At 43.7% G+C, this 19,950-nt stretch overlaps 1 protein-coding gene across 2 annotated transcripts; it reads left to right on the top strand.

Annotated features, from left to right (window-relative positions):
- Nucleotides 1-1,277: 1,277 nt before the first annotated feature.
- LOC311605998 (F-box/LRR-repeat protein 21) lies at nt 1,278-19,604 on the top strand. 2 transcript variants are annotated; one of them, XM_084796895.1, is made up of 7 exons: nt 1,280-1,654; nt 2,556-2,582; nt 3,972-4,102; nt 5,356-5,722; nt 6,144-6,266; nt 10,931-11,102; nt 14,942-19,604. In XM_084796895.1, the coding sequence occupies exons 4-7, from the start codon at nt 5,357-5,359 to the stop codon at nt 15,583-15,585; spliced, it is 1,305 nt and encodes a 434-aa protein (XP_084653021.1). In that variant the 5' UTR covers nt 1,280-1,654; nt 2,556-2,582; nt 3,972-4,102; nt 5,356; the 3' UTR covers nt 15,586-19,604. The 2 variants fall into 2 exon arrangements, with proteins under 2 accessions (XP_084653022.1, XP_084653021.1); XM_084796896.1 differs by lacking the exon at nt 3,972-4,102 and having other exon boundaries at nt 1,278-1,654; nt 2,556-2,655.
- Nucleotides 19,605-19,950: the final 346 nt, after the last annotated feature.

The raw sequence follows: 19,950 nt of genomic DNA, 5'->3' as shown, positions 1-19,950 counted from the left end.
CTGCTGGGAACCAGACTCCGACCTGCCAACCCGAAGAGAAAAATCTCTTATCAGTGAACTACCTGAGTGCTGAGCAGAGGGATTCAGGCTTACAGCTTTCCAGTGTGTTGTCACCCATGTTGGGGTTTTTTTTTTCAGCGTTGCAGCTGCTTTTGTGGGGAGCAGGGATTGCAAAGTTCTTGCTCTGGTTAGTGAGATGTGTAAGCAGGCCTGAGCCATACATAGTGGGTCAGAGTGAGACTCCCAAGTTGGAAGCCTAGGAGGATTCCAGATAGATCCAAGCTGAAAGCCTTCCCTCCTCGGGTACAGGCGCTTGGGAGTGGCTTGTCGAATGTGCTGGAAGTGACTTTTGTGAAGAAGAGACTTTGGCAAAGCCGAATACTGTAAACTGGCATATGGATCTAGTTTATACGGTGACAAAGCAAGCTAAAAGAGATAAAAAAAAAAAAAAAAGACAAAAGCATAGGGGGGACATGTCTGTACAGGTCACCTGGAGGCAAATGTGGCCAAGATCTGTGTCAGCTGAGTTCCTGGGGGGAAAGAACTGACAGCTAGACGCAGCCGAATTCAATTTATAATATGAACTGCAAATTAATCTAAAATGTCAGAAAGCAGGTGGGAGAGGGCCATGACGGGGGAATTACAGAGGGGCCTAGGGAAGTCTGGGATAGGCATACGTCTATGGAGTGGTCTGCCGTGATGATCTCAAAGGCAACGCCATTTAGGGTATGTGCAGTTTATGTTTGTCAGTTATACACAGCAATAAAGCTGGCCATTACAAAAGGAGTAGGAGAGGCACTGTATGTTGACGTAGAACTGTGTTCCAATGTAATAAGCAAAAGGGGAAGTTTCCAGAATCACGTGCATAGCTTGATCTCCTGTTTTGAAACAATTTTTAAAACAAGCTTTAAGATCCTTAGGCCACTGTACATTGTTTTTGTACCGGCAGGCTGGCACAGGTGACCTTGCTCAGTCCTGGTCTTGCAGCTCAGGACCGGAGAGAGTAGCTGCACGCTGGTAGTGAGGTGTCCTTCTCAAGTTAAAACCTTCAACGGGAACTGTTAGTTTTGGGCAAGCGGTCATTTAACTGAATACTCACTAAGCATCCCACTCGCCGCCTAAGGAGCACTCTCACAGCAGCCCTGGGACCACCAAAGGACTTCTAGAGGCCTGGGAACTAGCATACAAGAGGTGAGCCTCAGGGCAACCAAGCGCCTGGGGGCGGGGCGAGGCTACCTAGGAAAGAGCTTCCGGAGGTGGAGCTTCCATCAGCGGGCGGGTCATCCCCTCAAGGGGCGGGGCGTGGGCGGGAGTCAGGGTCTAGCGCTGGGTGAACCGTGAATGTAAACACAGCACCTGGGGACGTGGCGGGGTTGACAGGGACCCCGGGGTCTCTGAGAGCCGGCACTTCCGAAGGGCGGGGCATTATTGAGGGGGCGGAGATTGGAGGGTCTGAACCCTAGCAAACTGGCTGGGTCAGGCTTCCCGGAGGGGCGTGGCATGGGCGGGGCCTGCGCGCCCATTCAGTCCCTCGTAGTCGGCGGCTTTAGGCGGCGCTGGAGCCCGCCCACCTGGAGATGGTTGCTGGAGTTCAAACCAGCGGAGTCTTTGCTTGACCTGAGGGCCTGCCTTGGCCTCAGGCGTATCTCCTGAGGTAACGTTTGTTGCGCAGCAGCAGGGAGTCGGCGGGGCGGGCGGGCCGAAGCACCGAGTCAAGCTCTCGGAGCTGCCTGGCTGTGGAAGGGGAGAGCAGAACCGAACCCGCTGGGAACCAAGCCTGTCGAGCCGAGCCAAGCTGCCCCTGGGGCTGTTCAGCTTTCCGGCGGGTTGGCTTCTGGCTCTGTGAAGGGTCTTTTGCCTGGGATCCGGCTGTCCCAGCCCCCTTCCCTCCCTAGGCAGTTACGATAAGATAAATTGGACTGCGCGGTTTTAGAGTGGTGCGTTTGCACTGTCAGGGCTTGGCGTCGCCTCTTTCTAGCCCAGTCTGGAAGCAGAGGTTGCAGGGAGATGGGGCAGGCTGCTCCGTGCCCAACTCCCCTTAGAGATTCTAAGGAATGGTCCAGGTCAAGTTCTGGACGTTTCCGGCACCCTCGCCTCTCAAAAAGTGTTTGCAATCCAAGTACATTTTGTAAAATTCACTCTTAACATGATGTACTTAAAAATGAATTCATCTATTAAAAAACTGAAGCTTCCTTCGTAAGTAAATATATCTTAATATCACAGGGAAGCATGAACCATGAGTGAAAGATTTATACAGCTTATAAAAAATACATGTATTTATGAACTACTTTAAAGTTTCGTGATATCTCTCTTTAAATATTAAGTAAAATGTGAATTTTCAGAGTCCTTTACTGCTGGATACGTAACCTTAGTATAGCTTCCAGTGTAACTCCTGGCAAGTACTGCAGTATTCCCACAAGCTAGATTTTCATAAGGGCAGAAAGTAGTTTTAATAATTTACTAATAAAATCACTTAATGTATATAATGATTCATAAATAAACTAAGCATAAAATTATTATATGCCCTAATGATGCTTTTGTGGTGTTTTTCCAAGATTGAAAGTGACGTCAGATGGATGTTGGTGAGTACCCCATGGCAGCAGATGCTGCGTTTCATAGGCTCAGTGTGAACTGTAACTTGGAAGCTGCTCTTAGGTAAGAAAGTCTTGACAACGAGGCGATCTGTGTTTTGTTTTTGTTTTTGTTTTTTAACATGAAAAGAAATGATCAGTTTTTAAAAAGTGGCCTCATTATAATCAAGGTAGAATTTTTATATAAAACATTTCCAAGAAAAAAAAAAGTAAATGGAAATGCATTATGACTAAGTGGTGTTCCATGTTCATAAGCCATTACTGTAACTCATGTTATTAAACTAAATGTGAACATATGATTAAAAAGGATATCTAAGTAATAAAAATCAGTTTTTCTTACACTGTAAAATATACTGACACACACATTGCTATAATGGTGTGCTATTTGAAGTTTATAATTGGGAAGGAGGGATTTAATGCTCTATTTATGTGAGATGAAAGAAAATTAACATGTATATTTTACTGAATTATTGGTATCAATATAATGTTTTTTAAAAGAAGTGTTTATTCACTTGTATTGTTTTTTTTTCTGCACTTATGTCTGTGTACCATGTGTGTGCCTGGTGCATGTGTGGGTGCTGGGAATTGAACCTGGGTCCTCTGTGAGAGCAGCAAGTGCTCTTACTGAGCCATCTGTCCAGCTTTTAATAACATTAATTCTTTATGATGATTCAGTAAACTGGAGTTTAATGAGTTGAGTAAGTTGAGCAACTTTTGTTATGTGCAACCAAACCTGATGTATAGCAAAATCCTGCTGTGTCGAAAACTATGAAGTAATTATAGGAGACCTGGCATGTGATAAAGTCTTCATCTTTACTGCTTCTCTAGTATAAAGTTTTATACTAGGGATAACATCTCTTAGTGGAAACTTTAAGTATTTTGTAGGCTACAAAATATAAGTGAAACAGTTATGGTCATATTGGTATGGATGTTTTTCTTATGCCTCTGAGTTTAGAATCCAGACTCTGCTCCTTTACTAGACACACACACACACGCACACACACACGCACACGCACACACGCACACACACACACACACGCACGTGCACACGCACATGCACACACGCACACGCGCACACACACGCACACACACATGCACACACACGCACACACACATGCACACGCACACACACACGCACACACACGCACACGCACGCACACTTTTTAAGGGCACAGTCACTACAGTAGATCTGTAGGCTGTGCTCTGAATTGTTGCCTTGTATTGCCTGAGAGGCTCTCAGTTCCCCGTGTAACTGTTCAGCCAGGCACAGGTGCGTAGAGTATTCCCCCTTCTCTGTTGCTCGAGATGCAAGTTGGCAAGGGTGTTGTTTTCCATCGCAGTGTCCAAGCCCTAACAATGACTCTTCATTTTTATTTTCAGTGATTTTATAGGTCAGTCCTGCTTCTGGGATCCAACTTTATGCTGTGGTTAAGAAATGTTTCACATCGCTCAGACTGAGTCACAAGACAAGTGTATTTACGTTGTAAATAAATATTTCAGTAGCTTTGAAGGTAAGTTCAATTCTGACTCATTGAATCATTAGTTAAGTTTGGAACCATTTTATCATTGTTAAGCCTCTCAGATAATTGTATATTTAATCCTCTCAAATAACTATATATTTAACATTTTGGATTCTTACATAAAACATACAGAGAAGATTACAGATAATTTGTTCTATATATCGACATGTCTGGGCTTCAGAGTGTTAGACTTTGTCGTATCCCCAGTAGTTAATACCTAGGGCATCTTGCTAAAGAGAATAATGTCTATTCTTGTGCTCTTTATCACTGGTTGCAGAGGGTCAGATATGTACTCATGCAAACTCTGTCCCTACTATGTCCACGTTTCCCAGAATTCTTATGTTCAAACTGCCACCTGAAATTCGTTGCAAATCATTTGGCTTTCTGTTAGAGTTGTGGTTTGACTTATGGAATGAAAATAGTTCAGAAGAATACAACTTTCTACTGCAACATTTCTTTAAAAAAAAAAAAGAAAGAAATGTTAATTTATTATGTATACAGTGTTTTGCCTGCATTATACCTGCAGGCCAGAAGAGGGCACTAGATCTCATTATAAATGGTTATGAGCTACTGGGAATTGAACCTTTGGAAGAGCAACCAGGGCTCTTAACCTCTGAGCCGTCTCTCCAGCCCCACAGCAATATTTCTTGAGTGTGTGCTACACACACGTAAAGTGGCCCAGTCCTCAGAGCGACTTCATGAGTACTCGGATCCCTGCCTTATGGGTGAGAGGCCAGGGTTAGAGTCTCGTGGTCAGTAGGTGGCACAGCTGAGACTTTCCGTGCTTTCAGTTGAGTTGTACCGTCTCCCAGATCTCGCAGGACTGTAGCGGAACTTCAGTGTGGCATTTCCTTTGTAGGATACAGTAAGACACAGCACTTGGCCATGAGGAAAACAGAAATTGGGGTATATACTATTTTGGATGCTTCCTCTCAAGAGGCCTCCCCAGGCACTTCTCCCATGTACAAACGCAGTTACATGCGATTCTCTCTTTTTCCTTCATGCAACACGCTCAACTTCAGTCGTATCATTTACCATTGCATTCAGCCATTGCCCATGGTTTTGAGCACAGTTTTGCACAGAATAGCACAGAGCAGCACGTGTCAATGCATGGGAATGGAAGATTACCGTTAAGTTGTGTTAGTAGGATTATTTTCATTTTCTGATATTATCCTGTACAGTTAGACTACAAGTAGATGTGGGAGAGCTGGAAGGAAACAAGCGGCATTTTCTGGTACTTACAGAATGAAGAGGAATAATCTCTCTGCTGTGAATAAAGTGGTCCAGTCGTCACCAGTAGTGAAACAGCCCAAACGTGGCCTCTCCACCTCTCTCAACCAGACTCATGCGTGCCCAGCCCTTCTAGACTGGGGCACTTTGCCTCACCATGTGATACTGCAAGTTTTTCAGTATCTTCCTCTGATAGATCGAGCCCGGGCATCCTCTGTGTGCAGGAGATGGAATGAAGTGTTTCACATTCCTGATCTTTGGAGAAAGTTTGAGTTTGAGCTGAACCAATCGGCCACTTCTTACTTTAAGTCCACGCATCCTGATCTTATTCAACAGATCATCAAAAAGCACGCAGCGCATCTGCAGTATGTCAGCTTTAAGGTACAGAGCAGCGTGTGTGTGTGTGTGTGTGTGTGTGTGTGTGTGTGTGTGTGTGTGTGTGTGTGTCCCCTTGCTTTCAGGGACTTGGTAAACCTCCAGGGATTTTATCCCACATTATTTTCTGATTTTCTCTCGAGTTTATTGTACAGACTGAAATAGAGAACCTGAGCTTAATTGAATGACATAAAATTCACTTTTCTCATTTGGCTCGTATTACGCAGGTAATTATAAAGAGCTGAAAGCATGAAGTGCTTCCAAGTTACTTTGTCATATCTCAGTTTCTCCCTTTGTGAGCTCAGACATTTTGTATCGATGAAAGGGATTAGCAAACCTTGGTTATTGAATTCCATTAAATAATTGCCTTCCCAGCAGGCCTGATAAAAATGCCTTCAGGAAATTGGGATTAAAATTGTCTTCCCAGGTCGATGGGAGCACTGAGTCAGCAGAAGCTGCCTGTGGCATCCTCTCTCAGCTCGTCAACTGCTCTATCCAGACCTTGGGGTTGATTTCAACAGCCAAGCCAAGTTTCATGAATGTGCCAAAGGTAAGACCGCTGTGCTTCCTGGGAGATACGCTCAACTTCTTTTAAAATGATATTCGCGTTCATGTGTGTGCAGGTGCGTGTACGTGTGCGTGTATGCAACTGTCAGAGACCAACCTTGGGTGCCATCCGCAGAAACACCATCCACCCGCCTGGAGACTTGGCTGGAAGTTTACCGATCAGGCTAAGCCAGCTAACCCCAGGGGTCTGCCTGCCAGTTAAAACTTGGTGCAGGATAATCAAGGAGGAAAGACGGAGCTGCTGAGAGGTGCCCTGAACCGTGTGTTGCAGAAGCCACCATCTTACTTGGGCCTTACCTGTATGTCATCTGCACCTCTGAGACACCTCCGGTGGGCCACTCTGCCCCTGCTGTCTTAGTTTCTTGTCCTGTTGCTGTGAGGAAACAATCAGTCAAAAGCAATGTAAGGGAGAAAGCGCCTGCCCTGTCCATCACGGGTCCATCACGGCCAGGAGGTCAAGGCAGCGGGAGTTTGAAGCATCCGGTCACGTTGCATCCATTTCTAGGCAGCATAGAATGCTGACCGCATGCGGCAGTTGAGTTCCCATTCCTCAGGGACCCCAGGACCCCAGACAGGAAAGGCCGCCACCCATAGCCGGTGGCAAGTCTTCTCACCTCAGTTATCATAATCAGGATACTCAGGGATAGCAAGGTGGCTCAGTGGGTAAACGTGCTGGGTTTGGTCCACAGAACCCATAGGATGTCAGGAGAGAAACAACTCCTGTAATTTGCCCTTGAATTCCACATATGGGCAATAGCACACACACGTGAAGTTAATCCCCAGAGGCTCCCAGGTGGTTCCAGACTCTGTCGGATTGACAGCCAGCACTAACTACTGCAGTATCCAGTCTGCTTTACATCGCTTGCTAGTGCTCAACACCATCTTAACGATTTGTTGTCGTCTCCTCACTGTCAGACTAACTCTCTGAAGGATGAGAGTCTGGCTTTTTTTTTTTTTAATCATCATAAATCCAGGTTAACATGGTATGTGTTTTTTAGCAAGCACTTCAGTATGGTTGTTGCTAAAAATCTACCTCATGGAACCTCCTATAGAAGCAGATAGTGATCACTGTTCCTTCACTCCTATAACTGGGTCATGGCTCCCTTAGGCAAGCTTTCTCCTGGCCTGCTATCTTTTTAAGAGATAATGCTGGGAAAAAATTGGGTCACTTGGGGATTTAGAATAATATAAGTAATCAGATGAAAACTTAATAGTGCTAACCAGTTAGTTACTCCTTGCTTATAAACCATGGGGCCAGGCTGGCCTGATGCTTCTTAGGGTCTGAAAACTGAGGCTAGCATCTCCCATCAGCCTCCAGGGCCTGCGTCTGGGTTCACTGGTGCTATTTCCCAGCAGATGCCAGGCAGTAGCTAGCCTGCTGTCTCATGGCTTCTAGACACCCTGAGAAGCTCTCTGAGAGCCATTTTTGTTTTTTTCTACTTATAAAACTAGTGGAAAAACTAGATAAAATTATGGTATTTTACTAAATATAAAGTATAGCAAATACGATTATAACGAAACATGTACTCTGCTGCTTCAGTGCCCTTCAAGACTGAAACAGCAGATTAAAGAGGAAAAATCAACTTATAGTTCTTGAAAAAGGGATACAGTCCTATAGGAATTTAGTAGCACTCTAGCCCTCTAGTATGTGAAAAATGACTTTTAATTAGTGTGAATCAACAAATTTACACATTTTTAACCAGTGTGGTTATCCTAATAGGGCCAGTGGAACCTTTAATACAACCAAGATTGATTTTGTGGGAAAAAAAGGGATTTTGCCCCGGATTTGGTTTCCACACTCTCTGACTTTGCAGAAACAGTGAATCTGAAAATGTGTGGAAATATACCTTTATTGATGGCAAATTATTAATAAGCTTTATTTTGTGGTCCTTCTAAACAAGTAACTACTTTTATTTACTTTGTTTAAATCTTCTAGGGAAAAAAAACCCATAAGATTGTAACCCTTTATTCATTGTTTTAAAAATATTTATTCACTACCATGAGCAGATCTTATCTTAGGCCTGGAAATGTGGATGTGATGAAACAGGGGAAATGTGTTTCTCCTAGCCAGGAGTCAGAGAAACCCAGAGAATAACTATTGTAGGCTTTGAGAGCTCTGCAGTTCTGCCTCTCATGCTCAGCTCCATTGGTGCAGTGGGAGGGCCAGCACAGACAATGCAAGAAGGAAGCACACGGCTCCATGCCATGCAGACTTCATCTGTGAGCACAGAAGTCTGTGCCCCCCCCGCCCCCTCCCCGTGCAGCCCCCAGACAATGCAATATTATGCTTCAGATTATTTTCAACCCTTTCAAAATGAAAAAAAGTTACTCTTCACTCATGAAACAGAGAGAAACAGACTCTCCAATGAGCTTACCCAGTGGTCCATAATTAGTTAATCTCCATTCTAAAAATAATAATAAATTATGTCCTTTTAATATTGGATATCAATATTGAAAATAGCTAAGATATCCTTTACAAGATATTTGGGGTATTTTCCTTTGCTGTCACTCCATTCCCAGTTGTTCTATGAAACTTTTTGTTATAGGAATGTGATATATGCCTTAAGAAAGTCTGCACCATAAAAAATTAGTTTTTCCCCAGGGATTCAAAGTTAGTTTTACATATGCATATCATTCAATGTAATGCAACACATAAATGGGTTTAGCAATGGAAGTCACATGATCATCTCCCTAGACACACATGAGGGAGTTCAATACCCCTCACTGACATCCCTCTAAAATTAGATAAGTATATCTACTTTAACTACTCTTATTCAATATGATGCAGGAAGTCTTCACTAGGACAATAAAATAAGAGAATAAATAAAAGGATACACATAAGAAAGGAGGAAGACAAAGTATTCATTCTTGCAGATATGACTTCACCAGAAAGCTCTTAAATGCCAGCAAAGTAACAAGTTATAGAATCACCAAAGAAGAGTTGTAGCCTTTCTATATATGAGTAATGAAACTGCTAAGAAAGAAGAAATCAAGAAAAAATCCCATTTATAGTACCCCCAAAACCTAGAATTAAACTTAACCAGGAAGCAGGGTGGTGAAAGACCTCTGCGATGAAAACCTTAAGACAGGGAAGAAAGGCATTGAGGAAGACACTAGAAGGTGGAAAAACCACACAGCAAAATCAATACTGTAAAAATCGGCTACATGAGCCAAAGCGACTTAGAGATTCAACGGCTTCCATCGAAACCGTGCTGGCAGTCTTCACAGGAGAGGAAACAAACCCTCACCACCAAGGCAATTATAGTCAGAAAAGCTACGTGCAAGAAGCAAACGCCAGTCTCAAGTTCTGTGGCAGAGCCGGCGTCACAGGAGCTGCTCAGAACTATCACCAAACATAGAAACCAGTGTTGCAGAATATAAGACCTAAAGCTGAGCTCAAACAGCCACAGTCACCTAGTGTCCTACAGAAGTCAAAACCATATATTGGAAACTTACAACATCTTCATCAAATGTTGGTTGGGAAACTGCATATCCACATGTAGAAGAAGGAAACTAGATTCATATCTTACTCTGTACATAAGTCACTGGAATAGAATGTAAGACTTAAAACCGAGTTCAAATATCACTGAATACCTGCAAACGACAAGAACAGACATCAGAAGAGTACTGTACGATCCAGCTGTGGTCCTGGTAGTTACCTCAAGTAGTAGTCTAAGTCAACTACAGAGACGCTTGCATAGCCATGCCTGTTGACTCACTGTTCACAGTAGCTAAGATAGAACCAACAGGCGAATGAATGAAGCAAGATATAGCCACAGTAGGCTTTTGTGAAACCGTGGTATTTGCAGGAAAATGTACTGAAGTGGAGATCAATATGTTAACTGAAGTAGACCAGACTCCAGAATACAAATACTGCACGTTTTCTCTCACATGCAGTCTCTGTCTCTCTTGTCTCCCTGTCTCTCTCTCTTTGTCTCTCTGTGTCTGTCTGTCTGTCTGTCTGTCTGTCTGTCTGTCTGTCTGTCTCTCTCTCTCTCTCTGTGTGTGTGTGTGTGTGTGTGTGTGTGTGTGTGTGTGTGTGTGTGTGTGTATTTTAGATCATGACAGAAGGGAACCATGAAAGAAGGAAGGGGAAAGAGAGAAGAATGGAATATACATGACAAGAGAGCAAGGGTAGTATTTGAAGGGACTATGGGATCGGAGATGGATTAAGAGGGGAGGGAATGGCAGACAGAAGGGAGTGAATAAAAACAAAGTATAAAGATGAAAATGTATAAAATATAGACAGTATGAAAATGCCATAAGGAAACTCATTCTTTGTAGACTAATTTCATTTGAAAAGGAAATAGAAATCTCTTCTGCTGGCTAGTAATACCATGGAAACATAATATATTTGTTGTTTTTACTGTGTTCTTAGCATTTAACAAATTGTTTTTTTAAAGCTACTTGACTGGTAGCCGGGTGTGGTGGTGTTCACCTTTAATCCCAGTGCTTGGGAGGCAGAGGCAGGAGGATCTCTGTGAGTTCAAGTCCAACCTGGTCTACAAAGTGAGTCCAGGACACCAGGGCTACACAGAGAAACCCTATCTCAAAAAAATGAAAATAAATAAATAAATAAAGCTACTTGATTGAAACTGTGAATTTTAAATAATATTTTCATGATTTTTTTTCTTGTTGCCATGCAAGTCTCATTTTGTGTCAGCACTTACAGTTGTGTTTGTCAACTCCAAATCATTGTCATCAATTAAAATTGAAGACACCCCAGTGGATGACCCCTCACTTAAGATCCTTGTGGCTAACAACAGCGACACTCTGCGGCTCCTGAAAATGAGTAGCTGTCCTCATGTCTCATCTGATGGTAGGGTGCGTTTTTATATAAATTGATTGATGGTTTTTTATTATAGCAGCAATAGATTACTTATTGAAAAGTACATACCTTTGGAACATAATTTATTAATTTTATTCCAAAGCAATCTTAGTCTTCAAGTTGGGTGTGAGACACTTGTTCAGAGAATATTTTTCCCCTTAGGACATGTGTTAATCTGTTCTAAATTACTGACCTATGTTGGACAATTTCATGCACATATATATTATCTTCTCTTGTTCGTCCCCTGTCTGAGCCTCTTCTTCTTTCAAGCTAGCTCCTCTTCTAATTAATTTCTTCTCCAAATTTTTGATGCACCGAGTTTATTAGGAAAGCTTTCATGAGCATGGGCAACTTAACAGTGGCAGCACCACTGAAAAAAACTTCTCCCCCAGCAACAATCAACAGGAAATAGCTCCTCAGGGAGAGGCGGAACCTAATGAGCCCCCCAATGATGATATTCAGGGGGGTAACCTTAGCTTCTGTGAGTCAGGAGTGCAACAAAAATGTCACGTCCAGAAGACAGCATTCTACAGTATACTTTCCATCCACCTGCCTCAGCCTTTCCTAAGTCTTGAGGGCGTTATATAGATACTCTTGTTTAGGGTTGAGCACTCAAAAGTCACTTGTATTTTCATCTCTTTTACCAGCTAAAGACTCTGTAGTAACTGCTGTCCACTACGAAATGGTGCTTCTCTAATCAAGGCTAAACAGCACTAACCCATGAGCATAAGATAAATATTTAGAGGTCAGTTTGAGGGCCAGGGCATGCCTGTTTAGCAGAATGATAGTAGACACTTCCATGCCAGATCCCTTCCAACCATGGGCTTTTGAACAGGTTTACAATAATATCAAGCGTGATTTGATTAGAAAGTGGATGGTTATGCCCCTAACAGCCGTGCCACTATTGCGCCAGTGGCCACTTTTTGCCTAGTGGAGGTTGCAGCTATGGAGGCTTCATAGCTGGGTAGGACTGCTGATCCTTTTCTCCTCTCCTTTGCTTTCTGACACCCAGCCTTCAAAGCACATTGGAGCATTATGAAAGTTGGCCTGCAGGAAAGTACATCTCAGTTTCGGCTTGATTTGTCCACATCCTGCAGCCGGGGCATATGGTTCATCATCTAGTGTCATCTTCACTTTCTCTCTTGACTGTTTTGAAGTGTTTGTTAAGTGATGTCTTTCACTTCCTTGGTTTGGTTTATTCCAAGGTGTGCAGGTGGGGACGGTTGTGAATGGGCTGTTTTCCTGACTTGCTGCTCAGCACAGTGTTGGTATGCAGAAAAGGGTAATGACTTGTGTACGCTCATTTTGTATCCCGCTCCTTTTTGTCAGCCCTAAAAGTTTCCTGACAGAGGCTTATGTAGAGCATCATCTACAACTTCTTTACTTCCATCCCTATTGTCTTCATCGGGGTTCTATTGCTGTGATAAAACACTATGAGCGAAATCTTGGGGAAGAAAAGATTTCTTTCATTTTATATCTTATATTTCATCATCCAGAGAAGTCAGGGCAGGAACTCAAGGCTGGAACTTGGAGACAGGAAATGATACAGAGGTCATAGAGGAACGAGAAATGTTGCTTTTTGCCTACTTTCCTGTGGCTTGCTCAACCTGCTTTTTCATACATCCCACCTTCCCAGGGTGCCACTGCCCACAATAGGCTTGGCACTGCCACATCAATCACTAATGAAGAAAATTCACCACAGGCCTGATGTGGTATTTTCTCAGCTGAGATGACCTCTTCCCAGATGACTTTTGTTTTTGACAAACTGACATAAAACTACTAGGACAGTTATTTCTATTCCTTTTATTTGCTTCTCTCAGCTTGGCATTCCATGGCTGCTGATACTATAGTAAGAGTGGAGAAAGCGAGCAGCCTTGGTTTGTTTCTCATTTTAGTCAGAATGATTTGGGATTTTCGCATTTATTTGATGTCAGCTGTAGGTTTGTCATATATAGCCTTCATTGTGTGTTGAGATACTTTTTTTTTCTTCCCAGTTTCTTCAAGGCTTTTATCATGAAGGAATGTGGCCTTTTGTTGGAACACTTTTCTGTTTCTATTGAGATGATCATGTGGCTTTTGGTTTGATTGCACAAGTTGATCCTTCCTTGTAGCTGTAGAATAAAGCCAACTTGATCATGCTAAATGACCTTTTGGATGAGTTCCTATATTTGACTTGTAAGCATTTTAAAAAACTATTTTGTGTGTTCACCTTTTAGTGTGCTGGTCAACAAAGTCTGTGGTACATGTGTGGAAATCAGGCATGGGTCCTCACCGTCCAACTCATCTGAGGCAGGATATATCTTGTTAGCCACTGTGTCCGGCAGGTCAGCTGTCCCAGGCACTTCTGAGGTTTCTTCATCTCTGCCTTCCACCTTGTCTTAGGAGCATCAGGCTTGCAGACAGGTTGCCACATCCAGCTTCACATGGGTTCCCGGGATCCGAACTCGGGTCCTTTATGCCAGCACAGCAAGCTCATTAAGCACTGAGATGTGTGGGTGTCTGGTTGGGATTTTTGTCATGCATGGCCTTCAGGATGATTGGTCTGTAATTTATTTATTTGTCTAGTTATTTTTTTTAAATTAACACTTCAAAGAGGTGGGTTTAATCATGGCATCTTCATGCATATGCATGTGTTGTTATTCTTTATGCCTATTTGTCTCACCTTCTCCATTTGCCTCCCCTCCCCCTTGCTAGCCCCCTTCCTGTCTCTTCTGCTTTCATGTCACATGTATCCCATGACTTTCTCCCGTCTCCCTCTCATCGTCCTCTCCTTTCACGGTGCTCCCTTCATGCTCAGTAGGTTTTCTTCAACTGACCCAAGCTAATGTCATCTGGGAAAAGTCAATTTCAATTGAGAAAACGCCTCCATCAGATTGGCCTGAAGTCAAGTCTGGGAGCATCTCCTGATTAATAATTGATGTGGGCCCACTGTGGGCGGTGCCAGCTCTGGGCAGGTAGTCTAGGGTATCTGGAAAAGGCAGCTAGGCGAGCCACGGAAGTAACCAGTGAGCAGCAGTCCTCCATGGGCTCAGCTTCAGTCGCTGCCTCCAGGTTCCTGTCTGGGCTGTGATCTCAAAGACTAAGTCCAATAAGCCCCGGCCTCCCCCACGTTACTTTTGGTCAGTGTTTTATCACAGCCACAAGAAGGAAGCTAGGGCACCTTTCTGCTTTCATGTCGTGTGTGTGTGTGTGTGTGTGTGTGTGTGTTTTTGTGTGCGCGCGTGCGTGTGCACACACGCACATGTGTGTGTAAGCTTATAAACTTTGGTTTTGTTAGAAAGTAGGAAATTTGTATTTCCAAATATGCCTTGTTTTGTTTAACATGATGATCCTAGTCGATTCATTTTGCTAAGATGTTACAATTTCATTCTTCCTTACGACTCAATAAAAATCACCCTGTGTATGTCCCACCTTTTCTTACCAAATTCATCTGCTGATTGACACCTAGGCTGTGTCTCTGTCTTGGCTGTTTTGAATCATCAATCAACACGGTTTCCCCAGATATCTCTAGTCTACTGAGTTAACCTTTTGAGCACCCCCTAAATGGTTAGGACTGGTCTCATGGCAGCTCCCATTGTAGGTTCTTTAGGACTTCCCACACTGATCAGTGACTGTGCCAGTGCCCTCCCCACAAGCGGTGTATAAGGGTTGGGGGAGTTTTTAATTAGCTTGCACACGTGTAATGATATCATTTTAGCAGCCGTTTTCTCAAACATCATTAGTTATTTGTGTAATAAAACAACCGATAGAAAAAAAATGAAATTTACAGAATTCGTTTCCGTATATCAGTGTGCCTCTCTGTGCTTAAGGGTTTCCCTATCTCCCCCCAGGGATCCTCTGTGTGGCGGACCACTGTCAGGGCCTCAAGGAGCTGGCATTGAACTACTACATTCTGAGTGATGAGCTTCTCCTTGCACTCTCCAGTGAGACGCATGTGAATCTCGAGCATCTCCGGATAGATGTTGTGAGTGAGAACCCTGGGCACATCAAGTTTCACTCGATTAAGAAGCACAGCTGGGATGCGCTGATTAGGCACTCCCCAGGAGTTAACGTTGTTATGTACTTCTTTCTGTACGAAGAGGAGTTTGAGACGTTCTTCAAAGAAGAGACCCCCGTCACGCACCTTTATTTTGGGCGTTCCGTCAGCAGAACCATCCTAGGCCGGATAGGTCTTAACTGCCCGCGGCTGATTGAGCTGGTCGTGTGTGCAAACGGCCTCCAGCCCCTTGACCGGGAGCTCATTCGCATTGCTGAGCGCTGTAAAAACCTCACAGCGCTGGGCCTGAGTGAGTGTGAGGTCAGCTGCAGTGCATTCGTCGAGTTTGTGAGACTCTGTGGCAGAAGGCTCACCCAGCTGTCTATTATGGACGAAGTTCTGGTCCCTGATGACAACTACACACCAGAGGAAGTCCACACCGAAGTCTCCAAGTACCTGGGAAGAGTGTGGTTCCCGGATGTGATGCCTGTCTGGTAGCCAGCTACCATGGTGGGTTTTCTCTTCCTAGGGTTAGCTGTTGTCTGTGCAGGTATACATTTTGAGATGAGCTGTCGAACTATTTTAGGTTAACTAGCTACTGTTTGCCAGTTATCTTTATTGGTTGCTGCAGAATCATTTGAAACAATATAACAGATTTGAATAGCCAGAGGTCTTTGTCAGTAGGACACAGATGCTGTGTGTACTAGCTATCGGGTACTTTGTCTTCCTCCTTTCCTGTGTGTATCCTTTTATTTATTCTCTTATTTTATTGTTCTAGTGAAGACTTCCTGCATCATATTGAATATGAGTAGTTAAAGTAGATATACTTATCTAATTTTAGAGGGATGTAGGTGAGGGGTATTGAACTCCCTCATGTGTGTCTAGGGAGATGATCAAAGATTTAAATAGACAGACCTCTCAACCTTCTTTGGAGGCATATTTTAGCTTACTAAGTAGATTTATATTAACCTTATAATTAATATATAATTACAATTTGCAGTATTAGATTAAGTTATATATTTTAAAATTATAATCTTACATTACTTTAATTCTATCTGGTTCATTTTGGTACCAATACATGTTTTACAAAATATATACTGTTAAAAATCAAGATACCAGCTGGGCGTGGTGGTGCACGCCTTTAATCCCAGCACATGGGACACAGAGGCAGGCGGATTGCTGTGAGTTCCAGGACAGCCTGGTCTACAAAGAGAGTCCAGGGTAGCCAAGGCTTCACAGAGAAACCTTGTCTCAAATGAAAAAAAAAAAAATCAAGGTACCATTATAGAGGTCTACTTCATTGTACTTACAACCTTTTTAGCATCTTGTGACTGAGTAAGCAACTTTAATTTCTAGAGTAGTTTAAATCCATTTTTAGATTAATTTGGAAGATAATTGGCGTGTTATAAACAACAATACTAATTCAGTCCATAAAGATACAGCAAATAGAAGATACTGTGATTATTAGTGAAATATGCGGTATGAGGAAAGAGGTCAGTGGCTTTCCTGGCTTGCTCATGTTGACCTGGGACATGTCGTGTGCACATGTGACGCCATTTCATTAGTAGCACTGTAGCATCCTTCACAGGCTGTCCTTAGGTTGTCTTCTCATCTTAAAAGTTGCCTGGGAGCTCAGCTTGGTTGCTTAGCATTGTGCCTTCCCACTCTGTTCCTCCAGCTGCCCTGCACTCTGCCACCACTAGGTGTCAGTGCACCTCTCTACTAGTTCTTTGTGCTCCCTTGGATCTTCCCCCTGGCTCTTGCTAGGGCAGGCCATCATTGGCAGAGTCCCAGCCCCTGGGTCAGACCCTTCGCTCAAGTCCCAAGTACCCTTCTCTTCTTTGTCACACCATTGCTGTGCTGTGTGTGATCTGCTTGCCTCATTCTGTCCTGTTTACCTCACTGTACTGAGAGCTCCACCAGAACAAGAGTGCAGTTGTGTTTTGTGTGTACAGTTACTGTTAGAAGTCAACTTTCAACACGAAGAAACATTTATTATTTTCCAGTTTGGAGGATTTTTCATTATCAAAATGTCAGCATCCTGACCTAGGATGCATTGTGCTTTGTACATAGTTTGGAGAGTAGACTGTCCTCACTCATACATGCTCACAGCGAGCCCTGTGAGCAGGTATCGTCCATGCATGTGTGTTGCATGCATGTGTTCCTCACTCTTAGAACTGCGTGGCGCACGCCTTTAATCCCAGCACTCGAGAGGCAGAGGCAGGCGGATCGCTGTGAGTTTCGAGGCCAGCCTGGTCTACAAAAGCGAGTCCGAGAGAGCCAAGGCTACACAGAGAAACCCTATCTCGAAAAACAAACAAACAAACAAACAAAAAAGAACTGCGTGTAGCAGTGGTGAGTCCTAGGTAAAGCTAACAGTAGACTCTCCTTGAAGACAGAGTTCCAGCTGTTGCACATGGTATCATTTATACCTTCGGATCCCAGAAAGGCATGCCACAGTTTAAGCTTGAAATCTGATCAAGGTAACAGCAGCACAGGTGGGAGAGAACTGACTCTACCTCAGTGGAGCTGGGGTCAGGTAACGGGAATACTCCGCAGATAAGCCGATACCCTCATGGCAATGCTGGGCACACCTGCGTAGCAAGCTGTCAGGGTGGCAGTGGTGTTTGTCCCGGAGGTTAAGGCAGTGGAAGGGCCACCAAGGGATGGTTCTCCCTACAGCCTGGTAGCACCAGAAAAGGAAGCTGATGGCTCTCGGTGGCCTCCTGTAGGACCCTCGTGAACTAAGTAAGCTCTGTTGTGGGTCATGGAGAAAACTGCAGAGTGGTCTAAGTTCAGGAATTCATGCCCATCTCCCCCCGCGTTCCCCCCCCACCCCCCAGTTGGTTACCTCCTGGGTTAGTGAGAAGAAGGATAAAACATTTTAAAGTCAGCTGAAAAACAATACAGGAAAATGCTGTGCCTTTAAGGCCTCCCCCAGTAGATGGAGCTCTGTGTCGCCCTTCAGCAGCTGTGAGTGCTGCGATCCCTGGGAGCAGAGGCCCTGACTAGGTGGGTGGTCATAAACTTTACTCCTTGGAAGCATTTTAGTCCTGTTCGCATGTCTGTTCATGCTAAAAATGTTTGTTTGTGTTTATTGGAGGATCCTGGGAACTGCCTGATAAGTTTGTGGTGGGAAGTAAGTGGAGAGAGGGGTATCTGTGTGTCAGACCGAAGAAACGCTGAACAGAATGGCCACTTTTCCCTTTACCTTCCCTGTGACCTTTGCTGGCCTCATTTGCTTGTGTGCTACCGGGGGATGAGTCAGGAGGGCGGGCACTACGTTTTTTAGGTGTGTATTAGAATAACTTTTACAAGGAAAAGCAAGTTACCTAGAACATTTCTTTCTTTTGTCATTTGAACCTGATCAGAACGGGAGAACAGCTCTGATGTATTGCACTAGGGGGCGCTGTGTTCCAGTTCTTCCTAAGACAGATGGTCTTTGTCTGGACTTTACATGTCTACCAAACAGGTGTGCATGGCAGGCAGAAGGGGGCGCTCCTGCTCGGCTCTGTGGACCTTTCCTCCCCTATTTCAGTTAGTGAGCTTGGGTTTGAAAACGCTGTCCACATTTAACAATGCTTCGCCTCCTAAGCACCCATCTGGAATGTTGATTATCTGGAAAGCTGAGCACAAATGTCACTGTTCGGATAATTTGAAGCCCTCTAGGTTGCCTTCAGAGCCTATGCCGCACTTCCTTCTGTGTCTTCAGCAGGAACACGCTTGTCTATTGAAAGCAAATGTAATCTCTTGAAGCAATCCAAAGTTATTGGACACCAATGACTGGTAGAGGAAATTATCAAACTGGACAGTGATGGATATATACTTTTTAAATTAAAACTTAAACTCGTCATATACTATTCTCACATGAATATACAAACCTGCGTGTATATGCGCGCGTGCACGTGTGTGTGTGTGTGTGTGTGTGTGTGTGTGTGTGTGCTGACTGTGCAACATGGATCCTTAAAGGCCTGCGAACCATCGCTAACTCTCCTAGCCACCTGCGTGCATGCATGTGTGGTGGCCTCTGGGACAAGCTGTTCATCCATGAGAAGCGCTCAGGAGTCGCCCTCAGCTGCACATATGCGCTGCTGCTGTGGCTTAAGTGTGAGTGGCCCTCTCTCCCTCAGCCTGAGGTAACGCAGGCCATCGTTTCCTTACAGTCCTCTCTGAATCTTGTCACCTCTCTGTGTTCTTGGAAATGGTGTTGTTTTATTTGTCTTTGACCTTATAAGAAGAGCATCCTGCTTTATGTGAAGTTTTCACTTTTCTTTACTTACTGTAAATTTCTATGATTTATGTACATTTCTGTATATTGTTATATTTAACTGAGCTCCGTTTATTATGGCTGCTGTGTAATTTTGGTTCTGTAACTATGGCCTGGTCTTTAAAGTCTGCCTCTGCTAATGGGCACTTGGATTTTCCCCGGCACTATTGTCATTAACTTTATTATGTATAAGCATACAAATGGAGTCATTGCTCCAATAATAAAGCTCAATCAATTGTCTTTTCCCTTAGCATACCTACAAATAAGTATGGAGTCATTCTATATTTTTAAAGGACTTAAAGAAAATTTCATGAGGGAAATTTACAGATGATTACTCCAGTTTGGTCATTTCTTACTGACCGCCTTGAAGTCAGAATTTATCTGTTCCTTTGCACTTGTATGATTTTGTTTTCTCCCACTACTTCCTGTCAGCAATGTAAAAAAGGAATGATGGATAGTGTGTTGGGTAATTGTATACGTAGTGTGTGTGGGAGTGGTTCTGGGTAATTGTATACGTAGTGTGTGTGGGAGTGGTTCTGGGTAATTGTATACGTAGTGTGTGTGGGAGTGGTTCTGGGTAATTGTATACGTAGTGT

This window comes from Acomys minous, assembly GCF_964271855.1.
Source record: "Acomys minous genome assembly, chromosome: 9".
NCBI lineage: Eukaryota > Metazoa > Chordata > Mammalia > Rodentia > Muridae > Acomys > Acomys minous.
Note: the sequence above shows the minus strand (reverse complement) of the source record. Positions and strands in the feature narration are given on the sequence as shown.